The sequence below is a fragment of the Schistocerca piceifrons genome, chromosome 5 (genome assembly GCF_021461385.2).
Source record: "Schistocerca piceifrons isolate TAMUIC-IGC-003096 chromosome 5, iqSchPice1.1, whole genome shotgun sequence".
NCBI lineage: Eukaryota > Metazoa > Arthropoda > Insecta > Orthoptera > Acrididae > Schistocerca > Schistocerca piceifrons.
Window position 1 is genome coordinate 161,361,993 of NC_060142.1, and position 21,841 is coordinate 161,383,833.

General features: G+C 42.1%; 1 protein-coding gene across 2 annotated transcripts in view; it reads left to right on the plus strand.

The window, feature by feature from the left end:
- LOC124798619 (cytochrome P450 6k1-like) overlaps positions 1-21,841 on the plus strand; it is a 75,169-nt gene that overhangs the window by 19,179 nt on the left and 34,149 nt on the right. For both annotated transcript variants that reach the window (XM_047262095.1, XM_047262096.1), the window contains 2 exons: positions 12,056-12,318; positions 19,729-19,919. In XM_047262095.1, the coding sequence (XP_047118051.1) occupies positions 12,056-12,318; positions 19,729-19,919 (454 nt within the window). The remainder of the gene's footprint in view (positions 1-12,055; positions 12,319-19,728; positions 19,920-21,841) is intronic.

Sequence of the window (21,841 nt, forward strand, 5' to 3'; positions counted from 1 at the left end):
TGAATGTAGAAACATGAGGTAATTTTGAACCTGTGCATCAAACTTACTACCGGTGGGGGGCTATCGTTCATTATCCAAAGTGTGCCGAGTCAACATGGCAGCAACACAGTAACAGAATGCGTTTTGTGTTCTTCGCTTAAACATGTGTAATTCAGTTACAACTGCGCAGCGTGATTTTCTTTGAGTGTATGGCACTGTACCTCACATAGCTCAAACCATTCGACGATGACGCCAGCAGTTTTGAGGCACTGGTTGTTATTGCAAATCTACCTGTCGCTCCGTTGCGTTTGTTCAAGACGTGGAGCGCAAACGGCAATCTTTCTCTCGTCATACCAGTTGAAAGACAGCCTTTCTTCATACGTCTCTTTGGCGTGTTTCACAGCAACATTTGTATTTAAAACCATATGGTAGTCAGTCACTACAACCCCTTCATGATGGTGATAGACAATAATGCATACAGTTTTGTGAATTCATACTAGCCCTGGAAATTCAAGGTCATGATTTGCTTTCAGCTGAGATTAGGAATAGATTTGACTCTGAACTGGTATGCAGGTTGTTCAGAAAATCCCGCTACAATCTTCCGGGACTTGTAGAGGGGAGTGAGTACATAATACTTTGAATAGGAACCCATGTCCACCAATGTCATCCAACGACGCTACAGAGCTTCAAACATATAAGAGCCGACGTCTGTAAATATATGTATATACAGTGTGATTCCATGATGATTTACAAACTTACCAAGATGATGGAGAAGGTGATATGCATCAATTTGAGGTAAGGGTTCCCGTACCGGGAACGAACAAGTCGAAAGTTATAAGCAAAAGCCGTTCTGATATCTTGTAATGTGGCGCTGTCTCCTAACCTTCATTTCTTACATATTCCGTCCTCACAATTGTATTCTGCACATCAAGACGCTACATTTGAGCCCAAACTCGATAAGGTAGAGCCAATTTTTCATGAAATCATGTAAGTGATATGCAAATCTAAGAAGTAAATGGCAAGTGTGCACCGAGGTTGAAAAAAGTTGAGGCTGGCGTACACATGACAGCCACTGGAATTTTCGTTCTAAAGAGGAAACCAGCCCACTGGGAAGACCGTCCCTTCAGAGGGCTGGGTCAACAACATACCTACTTCGGCCAAAGCGACCACCCAGAGAGAAGACAGCTTTTGCTGGAGCGAAGGGATACGAACCCCCATGTTCGACTTAAAAGCAAATTCCGCTACATTGTGTGGGAGCGCCCAGAAGACACATTATTTCACGGACTGACTGCATAGTTACAGAGTTCTCACAGGACAGTATACGCCTAATGGAGATGCTACAGATTTCTGCATTGGTCGACTCAAACGAAACGTCATTCTCCCGTTTAAAAGAGCAATGCTGATTGGCGAAATATTTCTGATACAAAGAGCCAGAGAAGTGAGGGAAGACAGCGAATGATATACCCTTGCAACTTTTCCAGAAAAAGGGGCCATTCCGTTGTCGCTCTTGGAGTGGGAACACGTAACCAGAGCAAGTGCGCTCGTAAGTGTATACAAAGAGTGAGGAACAAAGTCTCTTCTCAGTATTTCACTGGGAGAGCACCTCTGTCGTTAGCGAATCGGAGTGACACTCTATATTGAGTCGCTCGTGATAAGCGTTGTTCAATGTGTTGGCCGCCACACTTATTGTGCGGTGTAAACATGGACAGAGTACTAGTTAAATTCCTGCGAGCGAATATTGAGTGGCATCGCGGTGGACTGGCTCTAAATGGCTCTGAGCACTATGGGACTCAACTGCTGTGGTCATCAGTCCCCTAGAACTTAGAACTACTTAAACCTAACTAACCTAAGGACTTCACACACATCCATGCCCGAGGCAGGATTCGAACCTGCGACCGTAGCAGTCGCACGGTTCCGGACTGCGCGCCTAGAACCGCGAGACCACCGCGGCCGGCAGCGGTGGACTGGTTATCTGACCAATGTACCACACCTATAGTTAGACTAGGGGCGGATAGGAGTCCTTGACTTCATCAAGGCGTAGGGAGAGTTTGATTGGCGAAGGTCAATCCAGATAGAACGAGATAGGTGTGTTATTTGTCAGCAGTGAGCGACGCAGACAGCAGTCGTCGCAGCTCACGGTATAGTCCGCTACAACGTATGCGAGCCCCATCTGTCCTCCATAACAGTACACTCCATTACATTTCTCATGCAACAGCCTTGACCATACCTAGAAAAGTTATTCAAGTTGTGTAGGCGTGGCTCTCAGCCATTCTGCCGAGTAAATAACATTCTTAAAGAAAAGGGAGAAAAGAACCTTCCCATACTTTGTGAAATAATAGCATTCCTATCCGTAAGAGGCAATCTACTGCTCTGAAAAGAACCCCAAAATTTACTATTATTTTATAAGAAAATGTTTCACTTGATTTCTCAGAATTTTTTGTAATAAATAATATTTTTCATTCATTTAATGTTTTCCTTACACTGACTAGCAATACTCCCAAACCCAACCATTCCACTAGTTATGTAAGAATATATAGAATATTTTTGTGTCTTTTCCTTACAGCGGACAGCTCCAGAAGACAATTGTTGCTGAATGGTTTTCAACCAGTTCTTGTTGGTACATAAGGAGCGTCTGTCTGACTTCTGTAGTAGTGTGAGGTGGAAATTGTTTCTTGAAGGAGCCAAAGGGTACTTGTTGGATCAATCCATTGCACGACTGACAAAATAAAACCCACACGCTCACAACATCTGGCAGTAGAATACATGTAGTGGTACCATTGTTGCTAAGATTGTAGGGCAGGCAACATTCAGAGGAGGTAGTATTGACCAATACAAGAAAAAATGTCCAGTAAATGTGTGCTCGAAAATGCGTACCTTAAAAGCTATGAGCACTTGTTCAATAGAAGAGATGTGTATCAAGCAGCGAAGATGAACAAATGCTCCTAACTCCTCAGGTATGCATGTTAGAGCCCATGTATACTAGACATTTCTTTCCTTGTTTTGGTCCATATTACCACCTCTGAAGGTTGCCTACCATACAATCTTAGCAACAACAGTGCTACTACACGTATTACACTGTCAGAGGTTTCAGAACGGTTTTCGCTTATAGTTTTCGAATCGTTTGTTTCCGATACGGGAAACCTTACCTCAGACTGATACAATTCTCCATCGTCCTAGATTCATGGAATCGCCCTGTATAAACATACATTTGTAGTCGCCAGCGCCTGTAGCTTTGACACTCTGTAGCGTCGTTGGATGACGCTCCTGGGCATGGGTTCCCTTCCAAAATATTATGTACTCACTCCCCTCTACAATTTCTATAAGTTTGTAACCGGATTTCCCGAACACACTCTACATAAATCCTCGTATAGATACCAGGTGCATCTGAGGATGAGGCAATAAAAACAAACTGGCAGGGCTTGGCAAATGACCCCACAATATAAACAAATGCATCGCATTGCTTATAAGTAGGTGGAAATATCTGTATAATTACGCAATCGTCGAACAAGTACTGGAAGCAGTCACACCCATTTAATATCTGGGACTATGCGTATGGAGTTATTTAATGTGGAACGACCATATAAAACTGATCATAGGCAAGTTAGTTGGTAGACTGAGATTCGTTGAATGAAAACTCAGCAAGCGTAGTCCACCTATGAAAGAAGTAGGTAACAAAACCCTCGTGTGAATGATACTTTAACAGTGCTTGACAATTTTACAGGGTAGGGTTTGTTGAGGAAGTAGGTAAGATCCCCAGAATAGGAGCGCCCTTCGTCACATATTGATATAGTAAACGCGAAAACGACAAGGAGACATACAATAAAGTAGCTTGTGAGGTATAGATGTTGACGTAAATTTCGTTAATGACCGCAGCATGTGAATTCTTGATGTTCGTTGCTGTTCCGAAACACTGTTTCTCAGCCATTTAGCCATAAAAATTACGTCAGGGTAAAGGAGCAAGTTTACCTTTCTTTCCCATGGAGATAAAGATATATTTACGTATTTCTTCGTGTTACACACCCCATCTACGTGACATTTACATTGTCATTTCCACAGCAGATGATTTGTCATAATATTCTGGCTGATCAGTGCGTACGTTTAATTAATACCAGTGTGGCTTACAAGCACAACAGATACAAAAAAGAGACAAGATGTGACGAATTTTACTGTTCCCGTGTCCATCGTTAAATATGGCACATAGCTGTACCAACAGAGGGCGCCACAAGCCACATAATTATGACACGATGCCATTGCGGTGTCCATTGTTAAGTATGGCACACAGCTAAACTACAGTTGCAGACCATGTTCTGGATGTCTGTGTAGTGCAGACGTCAAGATCTACGCCTTGTGCAAGCAGTGGTGGCCGACCGAACATCATCCAGAGAAGAAATCCGTGCACATGCTGTGCGTGGCGTGTCATCAAGGAGCATTGGGAACCGTCTGCTTACTACAGAATTACGATCACTCGTGCCTTTGGCCAGGCTACCACCGACAAGACGACATCGCCAAGCACAGATACTCTGATGTAGTGAAAGAGTCGACTGGAGAACAGAATGGCGCTCTTCTGTCTTTAGTGATGTTAATAGGTTCAGTCTGTAAGCGAGTGATGAACATACACGCTTGCGGTGTAGAACTGGTGAGCGGCATCTTATGGAGTGCATCTGCCCACGAGACACATCTGCCACCAGCTTTATGGTGAGGGAGGGGGAGGGGGGGCTACAGGCGGTACAACTCGCGGTCATATTTGGTGCTTCTGCAGAATGAAGTAACCAGAGCTCTGTCTGATTCTTCTCGCAGTGTCATATATCCCATATCATCTTCATCTACGTCCACTTCCCTTCCACAATATTGCTTTCAAGTTCATCTCCCTTGTATAAATCCTCTATAAAATCCTTCCACCTTTCAGCTTTTCCTTCTTTGTTTAGGATTGGTTTCCCATCTGAGTTTCTAATGGTCATACGGCTGCTTCTCTTTCTCAAAAGGCCTCTTTAATTTTCCTGTAGGTGGTATCTATTTTTCCCCAACTGAAATGTGCTTTTAAATCCTTACATTTGGTCTCTAGCCATTCCTGCTCAGCCATTTTGCACTTCCAGTGAAACTTATTTTTTTAAACGTTTGTATTCCATTTCGTCTCCGTCGTTGGCTGATTTTTTAAATGTTCTCCTTGCATCAGTTAAATTCAATATCTCTATTATTATACAAGGATTTGTACTAGGCCTTACCTTTTTATCTATTTGATCCTCTGCTACCTTCACTATTTCATCTCTTAAAGCTGCCCTGTATTCCTTTCCCTGGCCTAGTCAGCCGTTGCCTAATGCTCCCTCTGAAACTCTGGTTCAAATGGCTCTGAGCACTATGGGATTTAACTTCTGAGGTCATCAGTCCACTAGAACTTAGAACTACTTAAACCTAACTAACCTAAGGACAGCACACACATCCATGCCCAAGGCAGGATTCGAACCTGCGACCGTAGCGGTCGCGCGGTTCCAGACTGTAGCGCCTAGAGCCGCTCGTCCACCCCGGCCGGCTCTGAAACTCTCAACACTCTAGTTCTTTCAGTTTATCCAGGTCCCATCTCCGTAAATTTCTACCTTTTTACCGGTTTCTTCAGTTTTAATCTGCATTTCATACCAATAAATTGTGGCCAGAGTGCGCATCTGCCCCTGGATATGTCTTACAATTTAAAATTTGGTTCCGAACTCTCAGTCTTAGCATTACATAATCAATCTGAAACCTTTTTCGGTGTCTCCAGGTCTCTTCCAGAGATTGATTCTATAACAAACATAGGGTGGGCGACACAATGAGAATTCATTAATAATAATTTTTTTGAAAAAATTTACAAGATAAATACTCAACTTAGTGTGATGAACGAGTGTGGCACTGAAGCAAAAGTTATTAACACTGGTCTAATCTAACACAACGTACATTAGCTCTCTAATCTGATAGTTGTTCAGTCCGGACTGCTCTCAGACAGTTTATAGTTCATAAACACTTTGACGCACAGCATTGACTATCCGATTATAACCAGCCGTTGATAGCTGATGGGGTATAGCTGCAGCTCTGCAGATAACTGCTCGATAACTGCTGACCTCTTACAACTGGTGACCGAGTAAAGCTGTGCGTCTGCATTTACCTGCCAAGGGCGTAAGGATGTCCATCTGTGATCTACACTGCCGGAAAATAAAAATGCATTTACCTCAAGGACAAAGTCATTTTATTGACAATTGGTGTGACGGGTAGTTTCAGTAAAGGACGGAGGCCCAAACAGTAGCATTAACGCACAGCGGACCCCTCTCTGGCGCAAACACAGGATGTATTCTCGCATGCAAACGGTGATAAAGGTGCCGAATGGCATTCTGCAATAGATTGTCCGAAGCGTCTTGGGCCTTTTGTTGCAAACGGCGTTGTTTCTTGCAGACCAAGTTCCCGCTTCATCATGTCCCATATTTCTTCAATTGGCGAGAGATCGGGTGATCTGATGGCCAGGCAGGTGTTATACACCACGAAGAGCACGTTGCGTCATAGTATCCGTTACGTAGGCAATCAATGTCCTGCTCAAGACGCACATCGCCTTCCTGTCTAAGTAAGTGCGTTAGCGTGGGCTTAACGACCTGTGCAATGTAGCGGCTGCTGTATTTTACGTACTATAAGATGCCCTTTCTTCTTCCAAAAACTGACTCCAAAATCCATGTTCGTCTTATACTCGGAATTAATATAAAAATTTCCAGTCTTTAATTTAAAATCTCCGCACGTCTTATACTTCACAATTGCTGCCTCTCGATGTCTCAATAAACAAACCATTTAAAGTGTATATGAGACAGGAATGGAACAAATGGCTGATGGATGAAACCCAGCATGAGTTCACGCCGAAGGGAGATTTAAAACAATGGATAAAACAGTCGTGATCTAGAGTGAGAGAAGACATTATTGTTAAATCTTTCATCAGGTGCAGCATTTTGCGGACTATAAGACACACTTTAATTTTTAAGCAGTTTTATTAAAAAGTAACATCTTTACCACTTTTATTATTGTATTGCAAAGCCAGACTAAAAAAATTTCTTAGTTTATAAAACTGAACTGACCTTTAAAATCCCTGAAAACATGCTGTAGATGTCAGTGTAGACCATCTTATATAGGAAGAGGACTACGATAATGAGGAAGAAGAAGAAGAAAGTGCAGATGACGATTTTCACATGTTTTGAAGGTCAGTTCGGTTTGATAAAGCAAGAATTTTTTTAGTCGGGTAGTCTGGCTTTACAATATAATAATAAATATGGTAAAGATGTTATATTTTAACAAAATTGCTTAAAAATTAAGGTGTGTCTTATAGTCCGTAAAATTCGGTACTTACTTTATTCTGCAGAAGCACCAAATATGACCGCGAGTTGTAGCTGAAGCTCGCCTGCCCCCCAGCCTCCCCCCCCCCCCTCACCATAAAGCTTTGGGGTGGTGGGGTGGCAGATGTGTCTCATGGGCAGATACACTCCATAAGAGGCCGCTCACCAGTTCTACATCGCACGCGCGTATGTTCATCACTCGCTTACAGACAGAACCTATTCACATCACTGAAGACAGAAGAGTGCCATTCTGTTCTCCAGTCGACTCTTTCACCATACCAGAGTATCCGTGCTTCGCGATGTCGTCTTGTCCGTGGTAACCTGGCCAAAGGCACGAGTGATCTTAACGAGTGATCTTAATTCTGCAGTAAGCAGATGGTTCCCAATGCTCCTTGATGACACGCCACGTACAACATGTGCACGGATTTCTTCTCTGGATGATGTTCGGTCGGCCACCACTGCTTGCCCAAGGCGTATAGATCTTAATGTCTGTACTACGCAGACATGCAGAACCTGGTCTACAACTTCGAGAATGTTCCACAGACCACTGCTGAGAGCAACGACCCACCAGCGATACACAGTGCCCAACATGTTATTATCCACTCGGCTTCCCGTAGGCCCCGTTCAAATGGAGTCCGTACGGGTCAGTGGGGTATAGGATGAATGTTGCAAACACTGCTCACCTCTAAGCTCTGCACAGTTACTGCCCCAAGAATAAAAATAGAGGGCGTACAAACGGGCCTCCTGAGCGCTATCTGACCTCCGATGACCGTGACAAATGAATCACCAACACTACAACATCTCAGTATCCACCTGCTGTCGCTGAATACTGTCCTTGGAGATGGCGGATGCAGAAAGTAGTCCCTGGTGTCAGTGCCGTCTGTGGCGGCGGAAACAACTTTCGGCGGAATGAGTGGGCTATTTGTAAGTCTTGTGGTGGAAGCAGAATGAGGCCCATCTGTATGGCGTCGTATCATAATTATTTTGGCTTGTGGCGCCTTCTGTTGTATAGCTGTGTGCCACATTTAACGATGGATACGGTAACAATAAAATTCGTCACATCTTGTCTCTTTTCTGTATCTGTTATGCTTGTAAGCCACACTGTTATTAATTAGACGTACGTACTCATCAACCAGAATATTATGACAAATCATCTTCTATGGAAATGACAGTGTAAATGTCACATATATGACGCGTGTAACTCGAAGAAATACGTAAATACATATTTATCTTCATGGGAAAGAAAGGTAAACTTGCTCGTTTACCCTGACGTAATTTTTATGGCTACGTGGCTGAGAAACAGTGTTTCGGAACAGCAACGAACATCAAGTATTTTGCAGTGAACACATAGTGCGTAGTGGTGCGATCAATCTGTTGTAGAAGTAATTCAAAAGCCAAGATCGCTTATGGGGACCACACTCTGCTTCTCTAACCCATCTTAATTTAGGTAAGTATTTGATCCATTTCTGAAAAACCTATTTGATGCAGGACCTTAATATTTTTACTGTATGTAACATGATGCTAATAGAGTAAACAGTACTAAAATCTACTTTATCCATTTTATAGTTTTTAAGAAATACTTTTATAAATTTATTAACAAAAATATTAATGTTTTTCTGCAGAAAATATTTTGTTGTGAACTTCCTAATCGGGGAATATTAATGAATGTAGTACCAGAGATGGATTTTTATGTTATGCAGAGTCTCTGAAATTTTCATTCATTTATCTATGATAGTTTCTGATATGATTGGGCATATGTACTGAAAATTTTAGTTTACGGGAAATTGACTTTAAACAAAAAACTTTTGAAATTTGTTACTTACAATTAATGAAAACTGTCCTGCTGCATATGATGACCAATCTTTGGCCTGTAACAGGTCTTCCAGCTTCTTTTTCACCTTCCTGGATGTTTGTCTTGCTTTCTTGGCAATATTAGATGCAGACTTGTCTGCATCGGCTATCCTCATTTTGTCGCAATGTTGCAGCCCAGTGATCATATTTTCACAAGGATTAATTCCCAGCTTTTTCAGTGCCCAACACTTTCCAATATTACCACAATTGAATGTAATAACAGCATCATGAACTCCTAGTTTCATTGTATGCATGTCTACAAATACAGCTTTAGGAAGGCGGTTCCAAATTATGCTGTTGAAACATTCATTTGCTTTCTGTATCTGCCCACGCAGACATTTCCTTAAAAGGACAGGATGAGTCACGTCTCTGAAATTATGTTTAATTGCTGTAATAACAACAGCAGGGAGAGAATGTTGGTGAGAATAAGATTCTCCAGTTGCCTGAGACCTATTGTATTTGCTTGTATTTGCACCACGAATTTTCTCCTGATGGACACAATCCATGACATGGCTTATCATCAGTAGATGACTTATGGAAGAATATGGCCCAAACATCTCTCTTCATTGCCTCCAAATTTTCTTTATTTCTCCTAATTGCCTGCCCATAGTATACCTGCAAGTTTTCTATTTCAGTTTTTGTTAACTGACCCTGTCCGGTCAACAATTTTCCATCTTCTAATTTTTTTCCTCCCGTATCAACAGTTAGTTTCCTCAGCCTTGTACCCAAACGTATTTGAACTTGGCCTACACATTCTATTTTGCTAATAATGGCATCTCCATATGGCTTAGAGATCACCGCATTGCTGTATGCCTTACTGTCACAATCGCACAAATATTTGGTGTACCATACGCCTCTTGTTTCTATGGAGCGATGAAATATTTGTTGTACTCCATGGACTTCCATACCACCACTTGTTCCTCTAAAATTAGCCACACAGTTGTGTTCTTTATGTTCATTGACTTTACAACATTTGCAATATTTAGACATAATCTCCACATCTAACACTTTATCGGTCTCTACACTCGTGGCGTTCACTACTCCATTCAGAGAAGTATGTCCTCTTTTCTGCCATCTTCCATCAAGTGCAACTGCAATATCCGAACATCCATCATTTTCTTCCACTGCTTCCCTAGCACCCAGTTTCATTCTTTCCTCACTGACCTCACATACAGCTTTCTCTAATATTGCAGTCAGTTTTTCAAATTTATTTGGTGGTTGATGTAAGTTCTTCACTGAACGAAATGTTCTCCCTGCATCCATACCCTTGCCAATTGATCGTAAGGCATAAACTAATCTAGTATTGATTTCAATAGGGGCCACTTGCATCTGGTTTTGAAGAATTCATAAATGAAATCACAGCTGAGCATTTAGTGCAAATTAAATCCAAAGCAATTGCTAGACCTTTTCTCCCACTGGCACTCTCACAAATTTTTACACTCTGTGACTCACCACAATGTCTAAATCAGGGATTCCCAAAGTGGTCGATATCGACCCCTTGGGGTCGATATCGGTTTCCTAGGGGTCGACATAAACGAAAACTGATTTTGGGGTTCGACGAGGTATAAAAATCGACCCCTATTAAATTCACACAAGTTCTTATTTAAAACTTAAAGCATTGCTAATTCTCACTCTGTCTTCTTCTATTGACATAAGTCAGAATGAAAAATAACACTCTGTAGCAGCTGTTTTAAGTTAGCGGACCGTTATGAATAAGGGGGTTGATCTTAAAAGTAGGTAATTTGGCCATGGGGGTCTGAGGTAATAGTTCATTTTGGAAAAAGGGGTCACTTGTCCAAAATAGTTTGGGGATCCCTGGTCTAGATTGTACAAGTTTAGAACCCCTTGTCACTTACAGAAAATTCATTGTAACTCTCTTAAAACGGTGAGAGCTTCTTTGATGATGCACTTGTTGAAGAATTACAATAAGAAACATCGTTCCCAGGCGGTATAACCTAAACTTGTTTCCTCTAAATTGTCGTTTCTTGAAAATGCCTTTACGTTTCGTCATCTTCAATAAACACAACAAAACACACGTAAATAAGCACTGCAAACGTAATTATAACAACTATTCGCAATCAGCGTGTTGTTTACAAATAGCAGAAAGGAAAGGATACCGACCATTGCATTCCAAGGATAGCCAACACACTCTGGAGTAAAAAAAAAGTCCCTAACGTGCAATGTAGGGGATATAAAGACCTAAAATATATGCAGAAAAGTGGGTGACAGAAAAGTGGGCGTGGCATATAAACACGCGTGGCAGGAAAGTGCTCTTCAAATGATCGAAAAAAAAATTTTTTTTCAGCAAAATCCTTTTCAGAGTACTTAATCTATCGAAATATGATGAAAACCGAAAATCGATTTTTTTTCGACTTGAACCATGGAGTGGTCCCCTTAAATACTGTTTACTGGATAACCGGTTTCAATACACTAAAGGTGCCATCATCGGATCTGAATGTAGATTAACATTTATAAGCCATTTGGACATAACGATACATGAGGCAGACCAGCTGATATAAAATCATTGTCACAAAAAATGAAAAACAACTGCTCTCATGGTCATTCTTTTCCATATCTTATGGAAAAGTCACCCTTTCAGGGAGAAGAGACTTCTCGAGTGCGAAATGCGAATTCTCAGTCCCCCAAAATGCATCAATTTTGCTTCGTTGCTTAACCAAACCAACTAATACCCATCATGACCCGCGGCCAACCGTATAGTTTGAACGTCCATACGCAAACTGTACAGAAATTATGACGATTTTATTTCATATAGTTCAATAATTGTCTCCCCTTATGAGATCTGCATAACCTTTATTGACATTACAACATTTAAATACAGCACACCCTGCAGGATAAGTCATTTGTCTTCTGTTACCGGGCGTTCGCAGGCGATGCGGAAGTATGCTGTCGACCTCTGTGAAGTGCTCGAGTCGGCGGCGGCAACTGGCGATATCGCTGACATGCACGAACTGGCGGCACGGTTCACCACTGACGTCATCGCCTCTCTAGCGTTTGGCGTGCAGGCCAACTCCCTGCGGAACCCCGACTCGGAGTTCCGCCAGTGGGTACGCAGGATCTTCATGACGTCGTTCACCAGGATGCTCTCGGTCGTGGCACTCTTCCTTAGCCCAACGTTATTCAAAATTCTCAAGTAAGCTATAACCCTCCTACGCCTTTTTAAGTTACATCTGAGTAAATAATTGCTTCCACAGGCTTCAATACCAATGCCCTGAAAGTATTCCGCTCCTGTACAAAATTTTTAGCCATGAATGAACATTAACGAGTTGTGACTTCTTTCTACGAGATTTTTTGGACTCACGAATGACCTTCATTGCCAACGATAATGTCCAGAAAAATGTAGACACTCTTTGATAGTTAATATCTCTGGAACAGAATGACATATCGCTGCAGTTTTGCGCAGTAGCGTAGTCCATTGTTTTCTCAATAGATCTTGGTGTGCGTTTTCCAGCAGCTGAAAGTGCAGCAATGAATGAAGTAAGATTGTCGATTGAGCAACGCAAGGCTATATTGAAGTGGTACTGGAGGTACGAATACATGATGGAGGCACAACGACAACGGCGTAATGTGTACGGAACTCAGCCACCAACAGGTACATCAATTTATCGTATACCAGATAAATTTGAAGCCGGTGGTACTGTTCAGGATGTGCGTAAGGAAAGGTCTGGCCGATCGAAAACATCGACAAGTCCAGCTTCCAGCGCTGCTGTGTTGCAACATTTTACTACGTCACCTCAAAAATCTGTGAAGCAGGGAGCGCGTGAAGGAGGGGTAACTCGATCAAGCATACGACGAATTCTGAAGGGTACAACAAAGTGGAAAATGTACATTCCAAGATCGCTGCACGCTGTGACAGAGGACAACCTGGATCGGACAGAGTACTGCGAATGGTTTGATGGCATACTTCACGAAGATGAACGGTTTGCATTGATGGTTATCTGGTCTGACGAGGCGAAATTCAAACTGAAAGGTACTGCAAACCGCCACAAAAGCGTGTACTAGGCTCCTGAAAATTCTCTAGTTCACGTGGGCAAATATGTTAATTTACCGAGTGTGTGGTGTGGTCTGTCACCGCGCGGTTTGATTGACCCATTCTTCTTTGAAGATACTCTAATTGGTGAGGAGTACCTTCATATGCTGCAAACAGCCGTTTTACCTGCCGTCCGATTTTACCTACAACACGATGACGCTCCGGTTCACTACCACAGAGATGTCAGAGTCTGTTGTTGTTGTTGTTGTGGTCTTCAGTCCTGAGACTGGTTTGATGCAGCTCTCCATGCTACTCTATCCTGTGCAAGCTTCTTCATCTCCCAGTACCTACTGCAACCTACATCCTTCTGAATCTGCTTAGTGTATTGATCTCTTGGTTTCCCTCTACGATTTTTACCCTCCACGCTGCCCTCCAATGCTAAATTTGTGATCCCTTGATGCCTCAAAACATGTCCTACCAACCGATCCCTTCTTCTAGTCAAGTTGTGCCACAAACTTCTCTTCTCCCCAATCCTATTCAATACCTCCTCATTAGTTACGTGATCTACTCACCTTATCTTCAGCATTCTTCTGTAGCACCACATTTCGAAAGCTTCTATTCTCTTCTTGTCCAAACTGGTTATCGTCCATGTTTCACTTCCATACATGGCTACACTCCATGCAAATACTTTCAGAAACGACTTCCTGCACTTAAATCTATACTGGATGTTAACAAATTTCTCTTCTTCAGAAACGATTTCCTTGCCATTGCCAGTCTAAATTTTATATCCTCTCTACTTCGACCATCATCAGTTATTTTACTCCCTAAATAGCAAAACTCCTTTACTACTTTAAGTGTCTCATTTCCTAATCTAATCCCCTCAGCATCACCCGATTTAATTTGACTACATTCCATTATCCTCGTTTTGCTTTTGTTGATGTTCATCTTATATCCTCCTTTCAAGACACTGTCCATCCCGTTCAACTGCTCTTCCAAGTCCTTTGCTGTCTCTGACAGAATTACAATGTCATCGGCGAATCTCAAAGTTTTTATTTCTTCTCCATGAATTTTAATACCTACTCCGAATTTTTCTTTTGTTTCCTTTACTGCTTGCTCAATATACAGATTGAATAACATCGGGGAGAGGCTACAACCCTGTCTCACTCCTTTCCCAACCACTGCTTCCCTTTCATGCCCCTCGACTCTTATAACTGCCATCTGGTTTCTGTACAAATTGTAAATAGCCTTTCGCTCCCTGTATTTTACCCCTGCCACCTTCAGAGTTTGAAAGAGAGTATTCCAGTTAACGTTGTCAAAAGCTTTCTCTAAGTCTACAAATGCTAGAAACGTAGGTTTGCCTTTCCTTAATCTTTCTTCTAAGATAAGTCATAAACTTGTACTACTGTAGTAGGCATGGGCTTTGTGTCTATCTTGGCCACAATAATGCGTTCACTATGCTGTTTGTAGTAGCTAACCCGCATTCCTATTTTTTTATTCATTATTAAACCTACTCCTGCATTACCCCTATTTGATTTTGTCAGAGTCTATTTGGATGAAAATCTGCCTGGACGTTAGATAGGTCGAAGAGGAGCTTTTGAGTACCCGCCACGGCCTCCAGACCTTACACCTCTTGACTTCTACGTGTGATTGAACCTGAAAAGTGAATTTTATCAACAGAAGCCAGCTACACTGAACGAGCTACGAGAAACCATCGAGGAATCCTGTCGCCTATCACACCAGCAACACTGACAGCCGTAGTTCGGTCAACAGTTCAGAGGCATCGACGTTGTTTGGCTGCTAATGGGAAGAATTGTAACGCTATGTCATTTTGTTCCTTTGATACTGACTATCAAAGAGGGTCTACTTTTCTGGACCCCTCTGCATAAAAGATCTTGTATATATGTTTGAATAATACATGATGACGACCAATGCACCCAAACCTGTTAACACAACCTGAAAGCGTACTGCATCCTCCTTTATAGAGAGGGTGTGTGCAGTGGAGATGTTCATTTCATGTTCTATAGCGTCATAAAAAGCGTCGATCACGATAGTTCCTCTCAGCATACTCAAAATCAAGACGTGTCTCGAATTTCTCAGCAGCTCATTTATCCCTTGTTCTTGCTGCAATATGTATGCTACCATGCAGTATAACTATATAATCTGCTGATGGCAGCTTGTCTAGATAACGATTCCACTGAAGCCAGAAAGAATTTATTTAAGTGTGTTCATGTGAGCTACGACTTTAGAGAAGAAGTAAATGAGCACGTGGCAGCGACCTTGAAAGCGTGATAAAATGTAAGTGGCTTCCCGACCAGAATAAATTGAAGAGGAATTAGAATAATTATTGATCGTTGCTGAAGAAAACCAACCCGATAGCTCAGCAATAAGATTGCAAATGTTCTCTATGCGACCACGTGGGACACTATTACCAACAATCGTCAACTTAGAAAAAAGGAACCCCAATAATTTTTAATCCCGTACTAATACTAAACAGTGGGGTAGTAACATGTGCCATTACCCATATTCACCAGTCAGCTACTGAAAGACCGATACTGATCCTTGAACATGGTATGAAGACTCTCACTCTGAACAACAGATATAACCTTGGTCACAAAGAAAGCACTAATACAAAGCTGAAAGTTATGGGAATAAGATATTGCGCCAAAGCACGCTACCAAGCAACGTTCTCGCCACGCATGCCTATATGTTGCAGCGCAGAAATGGCCATCGAAATGAAACATTAGACAAAAAATTTGAACCAATAGAATCATGAAAAGCGAGGGCAGCGTCCTCTCGATGCCACTACCCCGGCCTCCGGCAGAAACGTGTATGCTTGGTCTCTCAGTTCCACATCGTCACCTTAACTCAAATTTCCGACGCCTGGTCAGTCAGGTATCACCACCAAAGTACAGCGTATAGATATGGTTTCACTATACAGCCAAAGACTGTCGCATTCCTAACAGACGAAACCGTGCGTGGACTGACTTTGCGCCTGGCCAGCGATTTGTATTTCGCATAAAGATAAATGAGATAAAAAAGTTTTCTAACAGAAAGCTTGCCAAGTAAGCAGTTATAGCTAAATGTCCATGTAGAACTAGAGCCCTAATACGATAGTGATCAGTTACGGATATGTATATAGAAATGGAAATATAAAGCTCGAAAAAGGAATAGCCCTATTTATCCTCACCGAAACAGACGAAATTGTCAATATATCGGCAGTAAGGTGAAATCTAATTGGCGCGAAAAGAGCACGTTAGAACACCATGCACGTGGAGCAAACAGTGCGCATTATTCACCTCCCGTATGATATTATCAGCTAATAATTAAAACAAATTGACTTGTGCTGGTGTGCATTGGTGTAGTTTTCCAATATTTCAATGGAAGAACATCACTATGCGTGGATCAGTTGCGACCATTAGGTACCTATTGTTTGACTCCCTTTGGTATCCATTACCATTGCAAATATTGCACCCATTGATTTACAGAAGTCGATGCCACTTAAAATGCATTCGGAGTAAAGACATTTCATTCTGAGAATTGCGTACACAAGACAGTACATGATCAATTGCGAAACGATTTTTGAACTGTGTGAGTGCAGTACTTTCACATTTATACACTCCTGGAAATGGAAAAAAGAACACATTGACACCGGTGTGTCAGACCCACCATACTTGCTCCGGACACTGCGAGAGGGCTGTACAAGCAATGATCACACGCACGGCACAGCGGACACACCAGGAACCGCGGTGTTGGCCGTCGAATGGCGCTAGCTGCGCAGCATTTGTGCACCGCCGCCGTCAGTGTCAGCCAGTTTGCCGTGGCATACGGAGCTCCATCGCAGTCTTTAACACTGGTAGCATGCCGCGACAGCGTGGACGTGAACCGTATATGCAGTTGACGGACTTTGAGCGAGGGCGTATAGTGGGCATGCGGGAGGCCGGGTGGACGTACCGCCGAATTGCTGAACACGTGGGGCGTGACGTCTCCACAGTACATCGATGTTGTCGCCAGTGGTCGGCGGATGGTGCACGTGCCCGTCGACCTGGGACCGGACCGCAGCGACGCACGGATGCACGCCAAGACCGTAGGATCCTACGCAGTGCCGTAGGGGACCGCACCGCCACTTCCCAGCAAATTAGGGACACTGTTGCTCCTGGGGTATCGGCGAGGACCATTCGCAACCGTCTCCATGAAGCTGGGCTACGGTCCCGCACACCGTTAGGCCGTCTTCCGCTCACGCCCCAACATCGTGCAGCCCGCCTCCAGTGGTGTCGCGACAGGCGTGAATGGAGGGACGAATGGAGACGTGTCGTCTTCAGCGATGAGAGTCGCTTCAGCCTTGGTGTCAATGATGGTCGTATGCGTGTTTGGCGCCATGCAGGTGAGCGCCACAATCAGGACTGCATACGACCGAGGCACACAGGGCCAACACCCGGCATCATGGTGTGGGGAGCGATCTCCTACACTGGCCGTACACCACTGGTGATCGTCGAGGGGACACTGAATAGTGCACGGTACATCCAAACCGTCATCGAACCCATCGTTCTACCATTCCTAGACCGGCAAGGGAACTTGCTGTTCCAACAGGACATTGCACGTCCGCATGTATCCCGTGCCACCCAACGTGCTCTAGAAGGTGTAAGTCAACTACGCTGGCCACCAAGATCTCCGGATCTGTCCCCCATTGAGCATGTTTGGGACTAGATGAAGCGTCGTCTCACGCGTTCTGCACGTCCAGCACGAACGCTGGTCCAACTGAGGCGCCAGGTGGTAATGGCATGGCAAGCCGTTCCACAGGACTACATCCAGCATCTCTACGATCGTCTCCATGGGAGAATAGCAGCCTGCATTGCTGCGAAAGGTGGATATACACTGTACTAGTGCCGACATTGTGCATGCTCTGTTGGCTGTGTCTATGTGCCTGTGGTTCTGTCAGTGTGATCATGTGATGTATCTGACCCCAGGAATGTGTCAATAAAGTTTCCCCTTCCTGGGACAATGAAATCACGGTGTTCTTATTTCAATTTCCAGGAGTGTATAATATTTATTTATTTTTTAATATGGTCCATATAAGTTTGAATAGCCCTGTTATTTTGTATAACCTGAATACCTGAAATACCTACTGCAGCATTTTTTTCATTCTCTTCATGGAGTATTTCAGTTTCCACATAAAAAAATGTGTTTTGATAAATCGTTTGTCACGCTGCTTTCTTAGCCACTTTTCATGACTGTGTGACAACCCACTGAAAAAACGTAACTTAAAAATCTTATTCTTCCTAGAAGGTTTGTCTGAAACGATTATATTATTATTACTAACTCTTCCAGGCCACGCGTTGGAGGGGCTCAATATGTTTCAGTTGAAAAGAAAAAGAAAGAGAGGAAGCACACGTTTCTAACATGTAATATGCATGGGAATTGGATGTACGTGCTAATCTCTTCCTCCTTCTCCCTGTCTTTGTCCATCTCGTCCTCCTGCTCTCCTTGTCCATCTCCATATACTCCCTCTCTCTCTGTCCATCTCCTCCTCCCCTCCCCCACCCTCTCCCTCTTTTCCTGCCCCACTGTCTCCGCCCCACTCTGTACATCAACTCTTCCTTTCCCCACTGTCCACCGCCTCATGCCCCCTTTCTCTCTCAATCTCCTCCTCTCCCTTCTCTCTCCATCTCATCCTAGCCTTTCTCTCTGTCTACCTTTTCCTTTCCGCTTTCTAAGTCCATTTCCTCCCACCCCTCTGTCCATCTCCCCCCCTCCCCCACTCTGACCTAGTTTGTTGTTATTTTAAAATAGGTTCTGTAATAATATTGTAATCATAATCCAATAAGCCATAAATACAAATTTTCTGTTTGATAAGACCGTTTCGTTGTTGTATATTTCCTATAAGTATATACATATTATATATGTTAAAAAATATGTAACCCATATGTGTGCAAGCGTTTATTCAGGAACGTATAAAAATTTGATGTAAATCGGCCGAGTACTTTTTGAGATTTTCGGTGACAATGTTGCCCCTTTCTGTATTGCATATATATTTATATATTATACATATTAAAATATATAGCCTATGCTGTCCCAATGTTCATTAGAATACTGTGTAAAAATTTGAATTAAACTGGTCAATAACTTTTTGAGAGCTTTGGCAGCAACTTTTCCACTTCATCCATTATATATTTACTGATATATATTTCTAAAAGTAGATGTAATAAAAACACATGCGTATTCGAGTGGGACGTTCTGTCAAAATTTCGAAGCAGTCGGCAAAGAACTTTCGCAGATTTAAGATTTTGAACAAACGAACATTTACATTTAGATTTTCCTTGTAATTATTACATATATATTTATGTATTATATGTGTCGTTCCAGTAGGGACATAGAAGTAATACTGATGTATTCCAATGCAACGTTGTTTCAAAATGTCAAAGCATTCGGTGAAAAACTTTCGTAGACTTGTGAATTTGAACAAACGAACATTTACATTTTTATTTATATATATATCTCTCATTTGCCACAAGATACGAGTTTGATATATGTTTTTGTGACAGCGTCAGTTACGTTTGTTCATCTGATTTGGTACAGGCTGATAGGCGAAAAAAATCCCACATCACAATACTTCATCAAACTGGCGAGGTATACAATCACCTTCAGGGAATCGAACAATGTCACCAAGAATGATTACATGCAGCTACTTATACAGTTGAGGAATGTGGGGACTCTGGACGATGACAGGGGGAGGAACGGCGTTGAAGATGTGGGGGTTATTCGTTGGAGTAAGTATTATGATATTCTTTGAATGTAGTCAGTAATTTGTGACGTCTGTTACAATCTTTGTAGGTCCAAAAATGAGCAATTTAGTTAGCAACTCATACCTAATAATGTGTCTAGCATCAGTCTCATTTGAAGACCTCGGCTGCAAACAATTAACGTTGTTGGTTGGTTTCAGAAACTGCGCAGTAAAGTTGCAATAAAATCGCATAAATAAGATTTTTCAGGTACCTGCAATGTAATGTTTTTTTTTCAGATACGTCACTGTTTTCAAATACAAGGTGGTCAGAAACAGTCTTAAATGTTTGTGAGGCTGTTGCTCAAGAGAGGTTGTATTGAGAAATAATTCTTGGAAAAAGTTCGTTACGTTGCCCCTTTTACGATTTAATTAGCATTGAAGTTTGACATTCAGGTCGCTGCGCGTGCAAATTCAAGCAACTGCAAACGCTAAAATACGGTAATGCACAGACATCTGAGCGACCCGGAGATGCTAATTACCAGTTCAAATGTACCGTTTTCGGATGTGATAAATTTAAATTATGTGAGCAAAACCTACGTTTGTTCGGATCGAGGAAACCAAAGGAAGAACGCAGTTGGCGATACTCTCTGGCAGGCTACTTGAATCTGCGCGGGCAACGGCCTGACTGGTTAACTTCAATGCTAGTTAAATCGGAAATAGCATGACGTTTCGAATTTTCTTCTTAGAAATTATTTCTCAACAGAACCTGCACTGCAACACCCTTATAAGCTTTTCAGGCTGTTTCTGACCGCCCTGTATATCAGAGTAACGACCAATTTGAAGTGGTAAATTCTATCTAAAATTTTATTCTTAAAAAATCGTCATTGGATATTTATTATTGTTTACTTTTAAACTCGATGCACTTAATGTGGGTTAATATGACCTTAACATTGTTTACTTGCTGGGCAAATTAACGAAACTTTTCAGTGAAACCTCTAAAAAATACAAATTTCAAACACCCAACTTGCATTCACAACTTTTGCAGTAATGAAAAATAACAACCTCTAAAATTAAGGGGAGTCATACCTTCCTATCTCGACAATGTTAAATTGGCTATATAAATGCCCCGTTTCCTCAGGAACTGTTGAGTATATAAATGTGGTGTTTTTATCACATGTTCTCCCATGTTTTGTGACTCTATTGCTCTACAATCACTTTAAAAGAACAACTGGAAAAAAGTTTGATTTTTTTCCCTAAACATATAATTTTTTGGTGTAAATTTTCACAATTTTAATTTCTTGAATTTTAACTATTACAGTAAATACTACTAAAGTAGAGCTACAACATAATTGTACTATCTATGTTATGTGCTAAATAATTCATTGATGTAGATTCAGAAGTTTCTGAGGAAAAGGGGCTTTTATACTGAAAAATGTCATGTTGAGAAAATTGTGTTTAAAAACAAATTTTAATATATAGCCAACTGATACCTAAAAAATATGTTAGACTCCTCCTGGATGGTAGTCCTCATCTCCTCCTCCATCTTCCTCACCCAGTGCTGCCCTCCTTCTCTTGGATCTGGCTTCTTTTGACATATTGTTTGTTGCAATCTCTGCCTTCATGATTCGCAGTTGGTCCAAGTCCATCTCACTTTTCGTGGTGTTGTAACCATTATGAACGCCAAGATATTCCAAAACATGTAGTCTTCCAGAATAGCCATCATTAAAAGTAAGAACAGCATCCAAAACACCAAGTTCAAAGACTGACCTTCCAACAAACACATTTTTTGGTATTCTTGACCATACAACATTGTTAAATGATTCATTCGCGTTTTGTGTTTTGCCCTTGAGACATTTCTTCAACAGCTCTGGTTGGCAAGATCCTGAAACACAGGTTTCATCGCAAGCATAACAGCATTTGGTATAGTAATTTTGTGCGAGAAAGTGCCTACTTTACCCTCCTCTTCTG